This window comes from Aulostomus chinensis, chromosome 11 (assembly GCF_037954235.1).
Source record: "Aulostomus chinensis isolate RoL2024-O1b breed Wild chromosome 11, RoL_Achi_v1.0, whole genome shotgun sequence".
Lineage (NCBI taxonomy): Eukaryota > Metazoa > Chordata > Actinopteri > Syngnathiformes > Aulostomidae > Aulostomus > Aulostomus chinensis.
The window spans coordinates 29632002-29650946 of NC_141330.1; the positions used below are offsets into that span (position 1 = coordinate 29632002).

An 18945-nucleotide genomic window follows, 5' to 3' on the forward strand; every position below is an offset into this window, starting at 1 on the left:
TTAGTAGTAGTTATAGCTTAGTAGTTAGTAGTAGTTATAGCTTAGTAGTTAGCTTTCTATTAGTGCTTTATTTCTTAATTTGACATTAATTTCCATATCAGGAAAGGACCAAAATTATTTGCACACATGCTTTCCTTTTCTGACTTTGAGCCCCTGCCCTGCTATGATCACGTGCACTTCCCTGCTTAGGTATGGACCTGGACGATAAACTGGACTGGACTAAAAACACAAACGCCCTCTATAGGGAGGGCCAAGCCTCTATTTTCTGAGGCAACTGAGGTCCTTCGACATCTGTCGGACAATGCTGCAGATACTTTCTGAGTCTGTGGCGGCCAGCGCCATCCTCTATGCTGTTGTGTGCTGGGGCAGCAGAGTAAAGGTGACGGATGCCAAAAAGGCTTAATAAACTTATCCACAAAGCAGCCATGTTGTGGGAGGGGAGCTGGACTCTGACAGCAGTGTCAGAGAGGAGAATGTTGTCCAAGATTAGCACCATTGTGGACAACACTTCCCATCCTCTCTATCACATGCTGGCCAGCACTCAAAGTACTTTCAGCCAGAAACTCAAACTCCCACGTTGCACCACTGAGCGCCACAGGCAATCATTCCTGCCGGTGGCTATCAAACTGTTAACTCCTCCCTCTAAGATGCAGCCTTATGGAGTTGTTTTCTCTGTAAAAATCATGCAATAAAACAAAAATCCCATCCATGAGTGTAAAAATGTAAATGTGTACAAAGACACCTCCTTATCTTCTTGATTTTCTACTTTTCCTTTATATTGTTTGTATTACGATTTTTACGATTGTGTGTCATTTCTATTTATCTTATTTTATCTGTATCTTCGATAGGTGACTTCCTCCTTGTTTGTCCTTCCTGTGAAATGGAGCCCTGCAATCCAGCAACAAAAGGGATGAATAAAGGATTTCTGATTCTAAAGTGATGCAAATTGACATCAATTCAGATCAGTTTATGAATAGCCACAGTTACCAAATACCCTTCTGTTCCAAATATAAAATGTTAAATTTATAAATTCCCAAGTTATAAAACACCTGATTATAAACCACACTGATTAGAAGATCCCCTTAATGTAAAATCCTAGTTATAGACTATACTTTTTCTGCATCTTCTTGAGCCAGGATGTGTCTGAGCTTAGCGATGTTAGTGTTTTGTTTTTCCAGTAGAATTTGATGATGATTGAATGGAGTGCAGAGGAACCATCATTTAGTAAAGTAAATATGACCTGAACCAATTTAGTGTGGTTCCTTTAATACCAGTGACAGGTTCCAGTCTCTGTAGAAGGATATGGTGGTCAATGGTATCAAAAGCTGCACTGAGATCTAATCAGACCAGCACAGAGACCAGTCCCTCATCTGGTACCAGTAGGAGGTCACTGGTACCTTTGACTAGTTCTGTTTCTGTGCTAGGATGAACCTGGAACCTGACTGAATCCTCCAATCAGCTGTTGCTGTGGAGAAGTCACAGAGCTGTTTAGCAGCTGCTTTCTCCAGAACCTTGGAGAGAAAAGGAAGATGTGATGTTGGTCTGTAGTTGGTAGAACTTCTGGATCCAGGCTTGTTTTTGAGGAGGGTTTAATTCCTGCTACTTTAAAGGACTGAGGGACGGAACCAGATACCAGCACCACATTGATCATATCTAAGAGGGAGGGGCTAACGAGGGGAGAGAGTCTTGGAGCAGCTTAGTTGGGATGGGGTCTAGGAGACAGGTGGAGGTTTAGAGGAGGACATTATTGAACTGAGCTCATGAAGGCTGATGGGAGAAAAACTATCCAAGTGTGTGTCTGGTCCTCCAGCTGCCTCTTAGGTTCTGGGTTCTAGGAGCCATGTTGTCAGCTGATGGCAGCAGGAGAAGAAGTTTCTCTCTAATCAGGAGAATTTTGTCATTAAAGAAGTCCATGAACTCTTTGCTGCCCAGGGAAACAGGACTACTTGGTTCAGTAGAGCTGTGGCTCTCTGCCAGTCTGGCTCCAGGACTGAAGAGGAACCTGGGTTGTTCTTGTGTTCCTCTATCAGTGCTGAGTAGTCGGCTGCTCTGGTTCTACCGAGGGCTTTCTTCTAGGTTCTAAGGCCATCTTGCCAGACTCCATTTGACTCCTCCAGTTTGGAGCAGCGCCATCTTCTCTCCAGTTTCTGGTTTCTTGTTGACGCTGTCAGGTTCCAGAACCGTACCAAGGTGCTTGTTTCTTGGATTCATAGTTTTCTGTTTTAGTGGGCCAGTAGAGTCCAGAGTTGTTGCTAAGGTGCTGCTGCTCTATGGATAAAATGATCAGTTTGGGAGGGACTAAGGTGGACAACAGCCTCCTCTCCCTCCCTCTCTCTCTCTCTCTCTCTCTCTCTCTCTCTCTATATATATATATATATATATATATATATATATATATATATATTTGAAATGAATGTCAAAGTCAAAAAATAAAGCACCAACAGAACGCGAACCCTTAGGTACATGTCCGGTGCAGTTGCCATTTCTTTTGTGTCCACAAATCATGATCAGCATGAGTTCATTCCCATCATTTTAGGGTTGGAAGACATGCAAAGCAATAAAACACTGGTTTGTTATTAGGCTGTTTATTGTTGAAGATGAACACTTTAATATCGAGCAGAGCCAAAAATAGAGCGTTGTTCTTTAGTATGAGGCGACCCATACCTCAGCAGGTTGAATAAATGGACGTGACGAGTCAGACCAGAACGCTCAGGTTCCAGGTGCTCCACTGTCACGTCTCCTTCCCTCTACGTGGCCAGCGGCTTCTCTCCCTCCCACTCGCCCGCTCGCTCTCTCTGTGACCGCGGAGCCGCAACGACCAGAGAAGCGGCTCAACACACAACAAGCCAGTATTACAAGAAAACTGGTCCGGTAGAATACCAGGGCGATATTTCGATGTTACATCCCTAACAGGAATTTATGAATGTGATTAAAACAAATGACAGGGGGCACTTTTTAATAGGAGCAAAGAGGGCAGGGCTCAAGCCCCCCAGGGCCCCATGTGCGCAGGCGCCTGTACGCATATATAAGTAGCTCATAGTAATAGTAATAGTTAATACATTATTTAAAAAATCAAACATCAATAGGTGATGGAAATGAAAACCTCATTAAAATATAATTTTGTCGAACAAAGACTGAATTATTTGACTCGTTTCCGACACGCATGACCCGCCATCCGCGTCCTGATCTCCTCTGAAACTGTGCATCAGGGTCTTCGTCGTCCTTCATATCTTCGGAGGCCCGTCCCGGAACCGTCGCTGCTGCGTTCGGCACCTCCGACCGGACCGCGGGTTTGGTGTTGACCGGCTTTAAGACCCAGCGCTCCGCTCCAGCGGGTCTCGGCCGCTGCAGCTTGACTGCGATGGACGCGACGACCCTCTGGCTGACACCGGATCGCCTCGCGCCATGAGGCTACGGGCTCACTCGTGACTGTGGACGGGCTGTGAGGGCGGAACCAGGTTCAAGTGTCATTGATCAGGCCCGCTGGCACCGAGCAGAGCTGTTGCCCGACTGGATGGATTGAGCCCCCCCCCAACTGTCTGAGTGGCTACAGCTGGGAAAGTTTGTCATCGTAGTTTTATCGAGCCTGAACACAACACCAAAGTGCCGGTACCGGTCACGCGCGCTGATGCGGTGGAGGTGAGCTCGGTCCCGCTGGCTGCGCGGCGGTGCGTCCCGCTGACGGAACCCTCTGGACTGTTGTCTCTCCCGTTGATGGCTCGACGTCCAGCTGAACCGCACCTCTGCGCGCTGTAGGTGAGCCGCCGGTGGGAGGGTCGGTGCTCGTCCAGCCTCAGCGCGGAGTTTCCTCGCGCATTCGTGCCGCTGAATGAGTGTCAGACGAGCTGCAGCTCAGGGTCGCAGCCTGCCGGTCCGCACGCTGCTCCTCGCGCGTCGATGCTCCTCGCTCCTCCTGGAAGCGTTTTGAGTTCTGCCCTCGAACGCGTCCCGCTCGCCTGTAGATCGAAGGGATCCAGCTCCGGGAGATCGACCTACTCCGCCTCGCCCCGTGGGAAGATGAACCTGAGCTTCGTCTCGCTGCTGCTCGCGCTGGATTTGGCCTCCGTGGCGTTCAGCCTGTCCACGTGCAGTTCGCTGGACATGGACCATTTCAAGAGGAAGCGCATCGAGGCGATCCGAGGGCAGATCCTGAGCAAGCTCAAGCTCTCCGGCCCCCCGGAGGACTTCCCCGAGCCCGAGGACGTGTCCCGGGACATTGTCGCCATTTACAACAGCACCCGGGACCTGCTGCAGGAGAAGGCGAACGAACGCGCAGCGACGTGCGAGCGGCAGCGGAGTGAAGAGGAGTATTACGCCAAGGAGGTGCACAAGATTGACATGCAGCCGTTCTACCCGTCGGAGAGTAAGTGTGTGAGCGTGTGTGTTCAGTTGAAAAGCTTTGACAGACTCGCGTTGCCTGTGCGCGGTCACGTGTATTTGTGATTGTTTTCGGAGGCGCAGGGTGAAGCGGCAGTGGCTCAGCTGGAAACCAGGAGCTCCTACCAGCTTCTGCTCCCGGTCTCCAGTGCGCCCCAGCCATCCACACCAGAATTACACCCACATGTTCAGTTAGTGGCTGGAGATATTTCAAGTTTAACCTCACGGAGACAGCAGTCAGACTGGCACTGACCTGCAGGCCCAGGACCCTTGACCTCACCTGAGGAAGCTCAGCTTTGATCTGTTGCCACATGAAAATCTGTGTTTGCAGCACAGAAATTCTGACCTGACATGAAAGATGTGGAAGTGGAGGACTTGTTCTCACGTCACTGTTTAGGAACCATTTGTAGTTCAGCTTCTCATCTAATTCGCTTCCAGCTGACATGAGATTCACGTGTGTCTGGGAGTCTTTTGAGATTATATTTCATCTCTAGTTTGGCTTTAATTTATCCAGCTGTATTTGTCCCTGATCTTTGTATCAATCGTAAAGTCGTCCTCCTGACAGGGGCAGGAAACGGTGAAACCCCTGGAATATAGAAAGTAGCGGGGGAGATGTCGCTGACGTGCTGTCGGAATGAAACCAAAGCAAAGCAGCCGGCGTGGTGGTGGCTGATTCCCACTGTGCTCCCCTCAGTGAGGGACAGCTTCGCTCTCGCAGCTGTGTGGTCGTAGCCTGGACAAACAGCCTGCACGTCTGCTGTCGCGCAGCTTTTCTCTCTGCTCAAACTTCACACAGCAGCGTTTAATGCATCACAGAGGAGCTAACGGTGGGTTAGCGGACCAGCACATCTCAGAACGAGGGACGGAATGAAGCCCTTGGGAGGGCTGGTGGGCAGCCTTCTATGAAAAGGTGCTCCTCAGTGATAGGATCGCAGTCAGATGTCCTAAGGGTTATTATCTCTGTGTGACATTACCTAATTGTTGAATTACACACAAACACACACACACTCACACACACTGGAATGGTTTAGTCCATTCCACCAGTGTTCCTGCCTGGCTGGCAGTGTGGGCTGCTGCTGCACTAGCAGGAGGATGTGTCTGGCTGCTACTGGACACATGAAAACGGTCTGGCTGTACTTTGCCAGTGGCTACCTGATTGGCTGCTAAAGCCACTGGCAAAGTATTGATTTGATCCAACAGCAGAATTCTTTGTCCATAGCGATCTGGACTTTTGGACTTTAAGGTTTAAGTTTTTCTTAATTGTCATTGAACATTTCTGTACAATGAAATGTAGTTGGACACAGTCCGTCCGTTTTTAAAATTCAAAAATACAGATGTACTTCTAAAAGTAGTTTCCAATTCTCCCTGATTAAGCAAAAATGCCGAGTACAACACAAAGGGTATGTTCTAGGAGTTTTCATTCGCTGATCCACAAAAAAAAAAGGAAATGCGCCACCTCATTCAGAGAAGCATGAAGCTGCTTCATCGGTGCTGCTCTGGCGCCTACCCTGACCTTTGACCTCCCATGTGGAGATGAGTTTCTCCCTCAGTGGATGAAAGGAACGTCCGTAGAAAAGGCATAGCTCTACAAGCTAATAACAAATTATTATATTGAAGAGAGCTGCAGAGCCATTTATCCCCTTTTGGGGTCCCACCTCACACAAGCATGCCAGCACATGAACTGAAGCAAAAATAAATTAGCATGATGTTTTTGACCTGAGGTATATTTTGCATGAAATGTTATCCTTGGCCCTTCCTCTAGTGTAAATAGCTTCAAAATGAGAAGATCAGGCCCGGCTCCAAGCGCAGTCAGGAAAGTATTCAGTGGTATAAATATTACTGAATCAACACTGGGAGGAACCCAGCCAGAATTGATTCCCATTCATGTGAACTGGTGACACTGGCCAGGTCTTCAGCTTTGCCTTCAGTTGATAGGCTATATTTATTTAGTCTCTGTCACTTGATGTGTGTGTATTAGTGTGAAAATGATCACTTACACACACACACACACACACACACACATACACATACATGGGTATCAGCCTTATTTGGTTGGGCGCCAGGAAGTCTTCAGAGGCCATAATGTGGGACACAGCAGCCAACTGCATTGCAGAAATGCCGGGCAGGAAGGTGAGGGTGGGGGTGGAAGGGGGGGTTGGAGACACTGTCCCAGTCTTCTATTTGAACTCAGTGAGCTGTGTGTGTAAACCCTGACTGCCACTCACTCCATGGAAAATTCCAGCAAGCAAGGCTCTTCGTTTCTTTTGACTGGTGGAAGGAAGACCCCCACCCCCATCACCCCCACCACCACCCCCTCCAACAATAACCAGCTCCCCCAACCCCCATACATTTTCTTCCCATCCTTTCCATTTGTCAGTCTTGGCATTAGCATTCATCTGCAGTGTAGTCATGGTTTCTAAAATTGCTCAACGTCTGCTGTACTCACATCACAGTTGAAAGGGGATTCGACAATTTGACTCACAAACATCATTCGGAGGTCAGAAAGCACGCACCATTATGAAGAAAAAGTCCAGACAGTTGTGGAAAAGAGACAAAAACTAGTTCAACTCATGTCAGTTCAAATGATTTGGCTGGTTCGCTTCTATCCCTCAGCTCACTTTTCACTGCTGCTGCATTCGGGAGTCACAAAGAAGTGATGTAGGGTTGACAAAAACATCTCACTGACTTCAAGCCACCCATTTGTGAGTATCTGACAGGGTGAGGGCACACAAAACCTCTGATGATGTCACTGCTTACCAAAACAGGGAGCATGGGGTTTGAAGGAAGTGGGCAGAGGTGCAAATCTTTACCAGTCTCATGGTTGTATTTCATCATTCATTCATTCATTGTCTTCCGCTTATTCCTTACTATTAAGGGTCGCAGGGGTGGAGCCTATCCCAGCAGCCTTCCCCCTGGACAGGTCACCAGTCCATGGCAGGGCCAACACATAGAGACAGACAACCATTGGCTCTCCCAGCCACGCCTACGGTCAATTTAGAGTCTGGATTAACCTGGTCCCTCTTGATGTCTTTGGACTGTGGAGGAAGCTGGAGTACCAGAGAGAACCCAGCAGGAACGGGGAGAACATGGAGACTCACCCAGAAAGACCCCGTGCTGCAGCCAGGGCTCCACCCACAACCTTCTTGATGGGGGGCCACAGTGAGGGCCACTGCTCCACCCTGCAGCCCTTGTATTTCATTATATTTCACTTAATTGGTTCGTGATACATTTTTCTGTATCACACCCTCAATTTTCTATATTCCTGAACACGACGGTTTTTATATAAGAAAATAGAGCTCTCATTCATGAACTACAACAGTCTAGAGTATAAAAATGGCACCTTTTCAGAACCAGTATCTGTTTGACACACCGCAGGAATATGTCAACAATGACAAAAATATATGTAACTCACTCCATTGCCATTGCTGTGGTTGAAGTCCACACACCAAGTCATTGTCGTCTTTATTCTTGTGGGGGCGTTCTTCACACCTATAGTTTACTGTGGTGTGAGTCAGTGGATGAGGAAGAACACCTCTTCCTGTCCTTTTCAATCTGTTCTGGCTGACGCTTCACTCTGTTCACACTGTGAGGTGTAGGCCTCTTGACTTGTCAGAAAAGACACATCTGTTTTGACTTGTTTTTTCTTGTGACTTGAAGAGTTCGCTGAAGCTTGATGGTCCCTGACCTTAGTTGGCTCTCTGTCGTGGTAAACAGGGCCTGGCTGATTCTTCCTTCAGGCAGGTGTATCATCTTTTTTTAAGCTGGCTGCATCTCAGCTTGGTGCCTCGAGCCATTTTGGCAGACAACTGCTGTGCTTCTGTTTTTGACTTCAACCTCTGTGTTAGATGATGTAGGTTGTGGGGATTAATACTGAAAGTCTGACAGTGCTAATTAGTTCGTGGGCTGGATATGACAAGCAACTGGCTGGTGATGAAGTATCTGTGGAGCTGGAGACTGGTAAGGAGGCAGAGATGGAGATTCAGATGTCAACTAAACATATTGGTAAGTATGCTGGATGGGTAACACAGGTTCAGTGACTGAAGGAGTTTGTTGAACTGCAGCTGGCTGTGGATGTCGTATGTAGCGAGTGGAAGGGTTGACCAGCCCTCTGTGAGTGAGCTGTGTCGACTCTCTAGTTGGCTCCCTGCGCTCCAGCAAGAGAGTCTAGGGTGGCACCAGATGGTAGTGAAGATGGTGGTGAGTTCACGAACATGTAAGTAATTCAAGATTCTTTATTGTCATATGCACAATATTGACAGCGTCATTTGAGCAATGAAATGCTTCGAACCAGGCAGGCAGACAACTCCGAGTAAGTAACACGAGAAAAAGGAAAGAAAAAATCAATAATGAATAAAATAGAAAATAAAAATAAGGTGAAGTCCTGATCTATAAATAGTTTAGAGGAGCATGGAATTCTGTACAACAGTGAGGAAAATATATCTATAAGTATTTGTACATGTGTGCAATATCTGACAGTGCAGACTGTGCAGTGCAAAAAAAATGAGCTACTGGTTTAGTCGTCTGATGGCTGTGAGGAAGAAAGTGTTTCTGAATCTGGTCGTCCATGTGCGGATGCTGTGGAAGCGTCTAGCAGACAGCAGGAGAGAAAAGAGGCTGTGGCTTGGATGAGTGGGATCTCTGATCTTCTGAGCTTTCCTGAGGTATTGTGTGTTGAAGATGGATTGCAGGGAGGGGAGGTGACAGCCAGTGATGCGCTCTGCTGTCTTCACCACTCGTCCAAGGGACTTGCAGTGTGCAGCAGAGCAGCTGCTGTACCGGGCGGTGATGGAGCCAGTCAGAGAGGTCCAAGAGAGGTCATTGCTGACGTGCACATCAAGGAGTTTGAAGGAGGCAACCCCTTCCACCTCTGAACCCCCGATGAAAATGGGGGAGTGACCTCTCCCCTTATGTTTCCTGAAGTCAAGGACCATCTCCTTGGTTTTGCAGACGTTGAGAGTGAGGTTATTGTCCTCCTGGCACCATGTTCCCAGGACGCTGACCTCCTCTCTGTTGGCGGTCTCATCATTGTGAGAGATGAGACCGAGGATGGTGGTATCGTCGGCAAACGTCAGGATGGCATTGGAACTGTGCCTAGCCACACAGTCATGAGTCATCAGGGCGTAGAGGAGAGGGCTGAGAACACAGCCCTGAGGGGCACCTGTGCTCAGCATCAGTGTGGAGGAGGAGAAGCCGCCCATCCTCACCACCTGGGGTCTACCCGTCAGAAAGCTCAGAATCCAGATGCAGACAGAGGTGTGCAGTCCCAGGATCCTGAGCTTTTGGATGAGCTTCATGGGGATTATGGTGTTGAATGCTGAGCTGTGGTCAACAAACAGCATTCTCACATATGTGTCCTTCTGAATGAAATAGATGTTGATATTATCAGCTGTTTAGTAATTTAGAAATGGATTAAAATCCTCAGTCACTGCATTTTTGATGACAAACTGCTGGATGTTGGGAGGGAATGAAGATTCAGTTTAAGGGTTATGCTGTCGGCTCGACCAACCCAGTCTCATGTCAAAACGTAAAGAGGCTCCGTTTGTCCACAGGTCCAAACCTATCAGTTCTACCATAAAGGCCTAAAAATTGTGAAATGTGTACGTTTTTTCCCCCTATTCTTTTCTATTGGAGCGCTGGTAGGTCATGTGACTCTTTCATGCGGGCCTCTCAAAACAAAAACATGGCGGCTGCTCCTGTCATTGTTGGAGGAAAGTTCCTTATTCCAAGAGAGTTTTGATTAAATAAAGCATTCTGATGACATTTCTAGCGAGAAATATGCATTTTGTTTTCATAATCTTCGCTCAGTTCTTGTGTATAAACTTTGGTTTGTTCGTTATGACGATGAATCTTTCACCTCTCGGAAGAGAGTCGTTACAGTGTCACGTTTCAGCTGTTGCTATGTTGGTTGCTAAGGACGCCATTATGAACGAAACCAAATGGCGTGTGTGTTATTGTATTTTGTCGTTACATTGTGTCGTTATCTGAACTGATAAAATATTTTTGGGATTGTTGACGGGCTGCACGGTGGTGCAGTGGTCAGCACTGTGGCCCCCATCAAGAAGGTTCGGGGTTTGAGTCCCGGCTCGGGCGCTGGATCTTTCTGTGTGAGTCTCCATGTTGTCCCCGTGTCTGTGTGGGTTCTCTCTGGTACTCCAGCTTCCTCCACAGTCCAAAGACATCAATTTGGGGACGAGGCTGATTGATTCTCTAAATTGACCGTAGGTATGAATGTGAGTGTGAATGGTTGTTGGTCTCTGTGTGTTGGCCCTGTGATGGACTGGGGACCAGTCCAGGGTGAACCCCGCCTCTCGCCTGTAGATGCTGGGATAGGCTCCACCCCCCCGCGACCCTTACTAGTGAGGAATAAGCGGAAGACGACGACGACGGTGGGATTGTTGACTACATATATGTTTAATAAAAAAAATAAAACATATTGGCCTAGGAATTACCATCAAAATATAAAATAGCTACACAAACAACAACAAACAAGTGTAGCTATTTTATATTTTTCATCTTCATTTTTTCTGAGGAAAAAAACAAATATGTTTAATACTTTATCTTTTGATTAATAAGACAATCAACAAATTCATTTCTGGATGTTTATTCTACCTACAAAGTCCATTTGTTACCATTCCAGATCTACCAATCAGCATTAAGAAGAGAAACAATGATTCAAACTAATGGCGGTCTGCTGACGTCACATCCGTCACAGGCGAACTCCTGCACTCAGAGGTGGCCTTTCAGTTCCATCATTTCACGCTATATTTACAGATTTATTATTGAGTGGAACAAACCACACTGATGTCTGGGTTCATCAAGGGTATCATTAAAGAAATCCTAACTATCTGGCCAGTTAAATTGATCCTAACTGTTCTTCAGATGTTGTGCTGGTAATGTCATGTCATTTCTTTTCCAGTGTAACTTTTGTCGTTCTGATGTGTGTATTTTTACTGCTCCAACAAAGCTGTTCCTCTTCTGGGGGAAATCAATCATTCAGGCAATCAATAACTGAATGTCTCTGACGCTGTACTGTAGTATTGCAGTACAACAACACTCTGATGTCATTTGGCCTCTACAGTGGATACAGACCTGAAACTTGAACTGTGAGGCCTCTCAAATTTATAAAATCATAATCAGGTGGAATAATTCTAGAACCCCCTCCCAAACAGGAAGTAGCTTCAGGAAGGAGGTGGGGCTTCAAAGTTTTAAATGTTGGTTTCTGGCAGAGGTGTGAACTCCTCCCAGAAATCTCATCTCATTTGGAGCAACTTTGATCAGTTATGATGCTTCATTGATAGACTTTACTGGACTTTGCCACGCCCTTTACGGACAGCAGAAAGGACTTAGGGGGGTCAAACCAGCACAGATGCGGTCCTTCTGGAGGACAGAACAACACACTAAAATTTCAACTTCCTAGGTTCAAAGAGAAAAAACTATCCCCTTGTGAAACTGGACAAAATCAGGGTCTGTGACCGCTGCACTCTGGGAGCCTTTTGGAGCAGAATTGAGGATCAAATCTGCTCAGTAAAATCGGCAGTGTAAATTTAACCCTTAAAGAGTCCATTTTTACCCTGAGTCAGTGAACATATGGTCCCTGTCTACAGAGTGTTAAAGTTACACTGAAGGTCGTGTTATAATTTCAGTGTCAATTTAACTCTAGAGTTAATATTTTGCACTTAATTACACTTGAAAGGGTTAATTCAGTTTTTTTCTATGAAGAAAATGACACTGTTGGTGTTGCTTGCATTTAACACTCAGTGGTTTTAAGTGTTAATCAGAAATTACTCTTGTTTATTAATTCTTTTCAAGGGTTAAACTTCATTCACTCCAAGTGTTGGTTTGAGAAGTGACTCTATAGTGTTGTTATCTAACCTTTTCCTACTGGTGTTAAATAGTTCCCCTCTATATATTTACTTCCTTTAAGTGTTACCCAACACCTTAAATATCAAAAATTATTTTTCAGTCCAGTGCAGAATTACAGTGGTAAATTGTGATTTTCTCTTAACATCCACATTTCAACACTTTTAAAGGTGAAAAACATAAAGACCACAACATATATTCTTCATAACAATGTATTTAACATGAAACCTCAAAGTTTAAAGTTTTAACTGCAATACCTTCCAGAGACATTGTGTGCAATCTGCAAATCTTTAGATTTTGTCCCATCTCAATCTTGGAAATCCATCAACTCCATAAAACATCGTTAACACTGCTTCTGGTATGAAAACACTCATCTCCTCCTTCATTAGATGGCAGTAAGGAACGATGCAGAGGGAGGATTCTGTTGCTCCACATTCCATCTGAACATCCACTGGTTTAAAGCTGAACCACTCTTTAACGTTAAACACCGAAGTGCCTGGATTGGCTTTAACAAGACTTGAAATGCATAATAATGTTCTCCAAACAAATCGTTTGGGGAGGCCAGGTGAGTCTGGGGAGGGTCGTTTCCACCACAATAGCACTGACCACTCCCACATAGGTTTATAAGCTGGAGTTTCCACACTCTTCACTAGAACTGAAGAAGCCTCTCGGATGAGAGGTGAAACGTCTTCAAGATAAACTTACGTCCAGTTGACCAGATTTTACTTCGCTTCGATCCAAACAAATCGTTTACACCTGAGCCAGTGAGTACAACATGTTCATCTTTCACAATAATATTAGGAATCTTACAAAAAACTGGCACCTCATCAGCGACCTCAACACACATTGGTAAGCCAGGTCGGTATTCTGTGCCGAAGTGCTTTCCCCAGTTCACCAACAGCACATTTGTAGATTGAGGAGCATTTAGTTTCGCAGCATGTGGTGAAGCATGTGACTGTAACTAATGCCAAACACAAAGTGTGTCTTAAAGAGTTCATCAAACGCTCCAAGGGAACTGTTGGACTTGCATGGTAAGACCTGCTCATCCAGAATGATGAAGAACTCATGAATTGTGCTCCTTTTCATGCCAGCAGCAAGGAGGTAGGGCTGAGTGCGGCTCTTGATGGCATCAACATGGTCCTGGAGGCTTGTCCCGGTCTGACAGAAACAAATGAAACATGAAATGCTGGATAGCACAGATTAAGTGCTTTAAATCTCTTTTGCTGGGTATTAAAATGTAAGAAGTTATGTTTTTCTCCAAAGATCTAAGAAATCAGATAATTTAAACTGTTTGATCGAATACTTTTATACAAGGACCAACTGGATATATTCTAAATATAGGACAAAAGGACAAAAACACAAACAAAAAAAAAATCTTTGACAAAAAAAACCTAAATACAAACCTTAAACACAACAAGATGTTTCTCAGCTTGAGATGCTGAAACTTTGCCTGGTCTTTTAGGGCCTTGGGCGGAAGGAGGAGTTCAGTGAAGGAGGAGAAGAATGGAGGAAAGGTCACTGTCCCATCCACAAACTAATGAACACAATGGTACCATAAACTCACAACTTGAAATATTATGCATGCGCCACAACTGAAACAACAAAAAGTTAAACTGTAATAGGAGAAAAACAAGAGTACGAAAGTAAAAATACCAGATTCGAGGGTGTCATCCATTTCCTGTCCACCTGACGTAGATTCAGCACAGTAGATTAGTTCTTCAAGCTCGCTTGAGGTGGGAAGAGCCTTGCTCTGCTGAATGACTTTTTGCTCAACGCAAGTGGGCCACCTGGACAGAGATACTCCCACATGAGAAATTCTGACAACAACTAAGGTTATAAAAATTGTTGACAAGCTAACAGGATCAGTGAGATCAGTTTTTCTGATGCCTACAATTATTAAGTGACACAATATTGCCATGCTCACTTAGCATAGCATGAACAAGGTCAAGATAAAGAGACTTACTTTTCCAAAAACCTGGCAGTGACATCCTCACCAAACTGCAGGATGAAGTCTTGCTCGATGTGCAACAGACAAAAACGGAACAGATTTCCATGATTGCCATCATATTGTTCTTTATAGGTGCAATTTACCTCTCATTTCAATCAGAAATATTAAACTGTGTCAAGTGCCTTCCACTTCCCAAAAGAACCAAATATTTTTAAGTGGTTGAACATAAAATATTTCACAATCATAGAGACAATAGATTTTATGTTTGGTGGTATTACTAACAAAATTTAGTTCCAGACTGCAGATATCAGTAGATGGTGTGTGTGTGTGTGTGTGTGTGTGTGTGTACTGTCTGCGTGTGAGATAGACTGGGCTAACATGCAGCGGATCTGTTGTGACACCGAGAGCAGAGGAGCGGGAGCAGAGTTAATAAACTCATGTAAGCTAACACTATAACGTTAGGAGCACAGTTAAACCAGCAATGCCTGGAAATCATTCACACCACGAGCTTAAAAGCGCTATTTGTCCGTGCAAAGTTACACAAAAGAGAGAAACACTACACTTACTGAAATACGACATGAGTTTACTGACCATGAAAATTACGGAAACCACAACCGCTGCATTCCAAATTCAAATTATTGAACTTTCAGAGCGCAACCACTGAGATAACAACAAATGCAAATGTTAGCCAGCCGTTTGTTTATCATAGCGGTCGTGACGCTGTGCTTTACCTCTCTGCGACCTACCTTGCGGAGAGTCCAGGACGAAATTCTTATTGTGAGGGCCCAAGAGAGTCCGTGACCCTGTGCTGACCGCGGAACTGGGGGTGACTGCTAAAGCTTGCCCTGGACAAGTCAAGACATGTCCCAAACATGCAGCTTGGAGTGACAACTGTACTTTCGCTAAAACACAAAGAACCTCCGCCTTAAAAATATTAACTACATCTTGCTGTTGAGTTTTACATGAGTTAGTACATTTTCTCCAAATATTACACGCACATTTAAGCGAGCCATCCACTTGGTCAACATAATCTTTTAAAATTCGGCACACTATGACCAACAACTCGTATGAAATGTATAGTTAAATGTAATTGAGATATTCTAAATGTTGCTTATATATATATTAAAAATTAGCAGTTTAATAAGCGATTAGGAGAGACTTACCGAAGTCAGTCGACGACAAGAAAGTGGCGGCTGGGGGACTCCTGGTCCGTTTGCAGCATGAGGTGAAGGTTGATGGTACCTCCCAGAGTACTGCACGGGTGTCTGGTGTAACTTTGTAAAAAAGTACACTAGGAGCCTACAGTGTAAAATCACTGTGCTTGTAACTCTCAAAAGTTTCACCAACACTGGGCTGTACAGGGGCGCATTTTACTCTAATTATTGTTAATATAACTCTGTCAGACTAAATAAACTTTATCACAGCATATTTTACTCTGCTGAATTTACTGTGTGGGTTCTGGTATTTCTACTTGGGCAACATACACCAAACTTTACACACATAGTGTGATGCCCCAGAGTACCATGTGCTGTGAATTTCAGCCATCGAGGTGCTAAGGGGCCCAAGCACGGTCCCGGGGAATCCACTAACCCTAAGGGGCTCCTCAAAGTCTGGCCCTGCTTCCCTGGTTTCATTTGAGCTGAAGCCACCAAAAGTCACACCAATGGTTGATGTCAGTGAGAGGACTGATTCTGACATTTTCAGCCATCTGGAAGTTACAGAGCTGAAACACAAGACCCCAAAGACTGCAGCAGTTTTTTTTATAATGGAGGTGCACTGTCATTACTACCATATCTCTGGAAACAAATATGGAAGGGACTTGTGCTTGGTGTCAGTGGAGCAGTCTTGTCACCAATATCTGTTTCAAGCCTCTAAAACTAGGGTGGCCAAAAATCCCCTTTAGCCCAGACATGTCCAGTTTTTAGTCTGGGACGTCCGGGGGTGTTTATACATCCATGAAAATGTCCTGTTTTCATTGTTTTTCATGGGACCAGTTAGCGTGTGTTGAAACTGACTGATGCTTTGCACAGAATACTACAGTACTTTGTTACCTGTGACGTACAAAGATGCCTTGTAATATCAGGCACCTTTGAGTAAACATCCAGTATCATTTAAGGATCTCGAGGCCGGGCCGAGTGTCCTCTTTTTTGGAATCAAAATATGGTCAGCCTATCGGTAACACTTCTTGTGTTAAGTAGCCATCCACAAGGACTACCTGGGCTCTCATTCAAGTTTAGAGGCTCAGGGCTTTGTTTCTTTTTGTATATAATTTTATGGAAATAAGTTCAAACTAAATGTGTGTTCTGGCCATCATTTACAACCATCATTGTGAATTTCAGCCTCCCAGCAGGAAATGCTTGTAGGCCCTGCCAGGCCTCAGGCTCTGATCTGGACCAAATCCACAACACTTTTTTTCACAGATTAGAGGAAGCTACAATAGAATTGGCGCCCCAGCTGCTTCCTTTTGGGTGACATGTTATCACAATTTTGAAACATTTTTTCATCATTAATTTGTTTGCATAGGTATATATTTTATCTACTTTTTATATTCTGTGTTCTTCTACATCCGTGTAATGTGTAACAAAGCTGCTGGAAACAATTTCCCTGAAGGCGTTCTACCAAAGCATAAATGTAGTTCTTACATTCAGTAAAGAGTAACCTCATATACTCCAACTCCTGTGCTCATACCAGACCTACCTTACACACCTTAGCTTCTTAAAATTGTAGGGTCCGGGGGTTGTTTTTATATGTGTGTGTGTATATATGTGTGAGAAAGTACTATCAAATGTTTTGCGTGATGTGAAAAACCCTATTAAGGAAGCATCCATGCAGCAACGCAGTTTGAAATAATGACTCATGATTTACATCGACAGCTTCAGCATCTGATGACCAAATACATTCAATATAGCAACTTAAGATGGTGCAGGAAAAAAACATTAAGTGTATATTGCAAGGAATTTATTTTTTTATAGTGCACAATAATCAAAGTACAATTTAAATATCAGCTTTTCCATACAGGCGTCAGTGTCACAGTCCTGGCCCAGCCTGCAGTGTCTTAACCATGCATCCACTTGTTGAAGCGCTGGAGGACAAAGCAGTCAGAGGGCACTGGAATGTGCGTGGATCCACAGATGCTGGGGTCTTAACAATGTCCTCTTTTCCAAAATGGAGGCCTGTCTATCCTTCCAACGTGAAGGGGCTGGGTCTTCAACAGGTTGTGGACTTCTTGTATGAGGGAGGAGGGAGCCTTGAAAACAGAAGGGGGGGGGGGATAAGCATAGGTAACAGCAAGTAACCCATTGCAATCAGACAACAATGAAGTAAAGTAAAAATCTACCCATGTCTTGAATGGTCCTGGTCCCACTCTGGTGTCCACTCGTAGATGGAGCACATGATGATGGGTCCATGCTTTCAGAGGTAACTGTTCAGAGGGTTTGAATTTATTTGAACGGGACAATTCAGCACAATAGTTTCAGTACAAAGCATTCAAATGATGAGTTGTAAAGAAAGTCTAGAGCGACTGCTCTCTCCCAGCTCTTGTCCCTAATTGGGCTTTCGACTTAAAAAAAAAAGATTGATCCTGAAACATTACATGAGGGTATGCAACAACAGAAACCACCACACACAGGAGCTGGGATCTTCCATGTACGGACACACACAAGTATCACTCAAGCACTGAACTGACTTCTGCGCTATCACCACGTCATTCACTGACGATAGGCTCACCCCAAAAGAAGAACTGGGGGAGAAAACCAACCTGTGGATAAGGCCTGCTTCCGCCCCTCCACCGTTCTACTTCTTTTTGGGAGAGGGTTCCGTTCCTCGTCCTCCTCCGCCCAAACAAAGGTCTCTGTTTGTTGTTTATGTTGAGCCTCCTTAAAATAAACATAATGGGACATGCCGGTGTTACCTTAATATACTTTATCACGTAACGTTAAAAAGACAGCTTTAGTTTTAGAAAGTTCAAGGAGATATCATTAAAGTATCGCTTACCTCACACTCGTTCAAGAACACATCAGCAAGAAATAAGGCGTTGTCGTCTTCGAGCAGATCCATGGTGCTTCCCGCCGTGATAATTGTCGCCAAATGGTTTCTTCTTCTTCTTCTTTTAAGGTTTTATGGCAGCTGCAAATGGTTTCTTGTTGGCGCTTCAGGCCTTTAAATCTGAAGTGGGTGTGACTGCGCAGCTGCCGTGTAACGAGAAAATACCCACGGCAGATCGTAGACTTTGTAAAATGGGTTTTAAGTTAGGATTTCTTTAATGATATCCTTGATGAACCCAGACATCAGTGTGGTTTGTTCCACTCAATAATAAATCTGTAAATATAGCGTGAAATGATGGAACTAAAAGGCCACCTCTGAGTGCAGGAGTTCGCCTGTGACGGATGTGACGTCAGCAGACCGCCATTAGTTTGAATCATTGTTTCTCTTCTTAATGCTGATTGGTAGATCTGTAATGGTTACAAATGGACTTTGTAGGTAGAATAAACATCCAGAAATGAATTTGTTGATTGTATTATTAATCAAAAGTTAAAGTATTAAAAATGTTTTGTTTTTTTTTTTTACTCGGAGTGAGCGATAACTTTCGGAATTTCTCACAGAAGAACGGGGGGCCGACTTCCACGGAAGTTTGTAATGATTGTTTTTTAATGATGTTTGTAATTCCTGGGGCACTAAAATCCATTTCATATTATTTTTATTGAACAGCTGTAGTCAACAATCCCACAAACAACAACAAACAAGCGTAGCTATTTTATATT

At 44.7% G+C, this 18945-nt stretch overlaps 1 protein-coding gene and 1 long non-coding RNA gene across 2 annotated transcripts in view; one reads left to right on the forward strand and one right to left on the reverse strand.

Moving 5' to 3' along the window:
- The first annotated feature begins 3356 nt into the window (after positions 1–3356).
- The window catches only part of tgfb2 (transforming growth factor, beta 2), a 165173-nt gene continuing 149584 nt past the window's right edge, over positions 3357–18945 (forward strand). Inside the window, exon 1 of the mRNA XM_086219332.1 lies at positions 3357–4363. Coding sequence (XP_086075458.1) covers positions 3898–4363 — 466 coding nt within the window. The 5' untranslated portion in view covers positions 3357–3897. The remainder of the gene's footprint in view (positions 4364–18945) is intronic.
- On the reverse strand, positions 12458–14983 carry LOC147253954 (uncharacterized). The gene is made up of 6 exons (XR_015118618.1): positions 14932–14983; positions 14777–14845; positions 14201–14249; positions 13891–14024; positions 13641–13771; positions 12458–13395 (listed from the first exon to the last, which is right to left on the reverse strand). It is a non-coding gene; the product is annotated as an uncharacterized LOC147253954 (long non-coding RNA).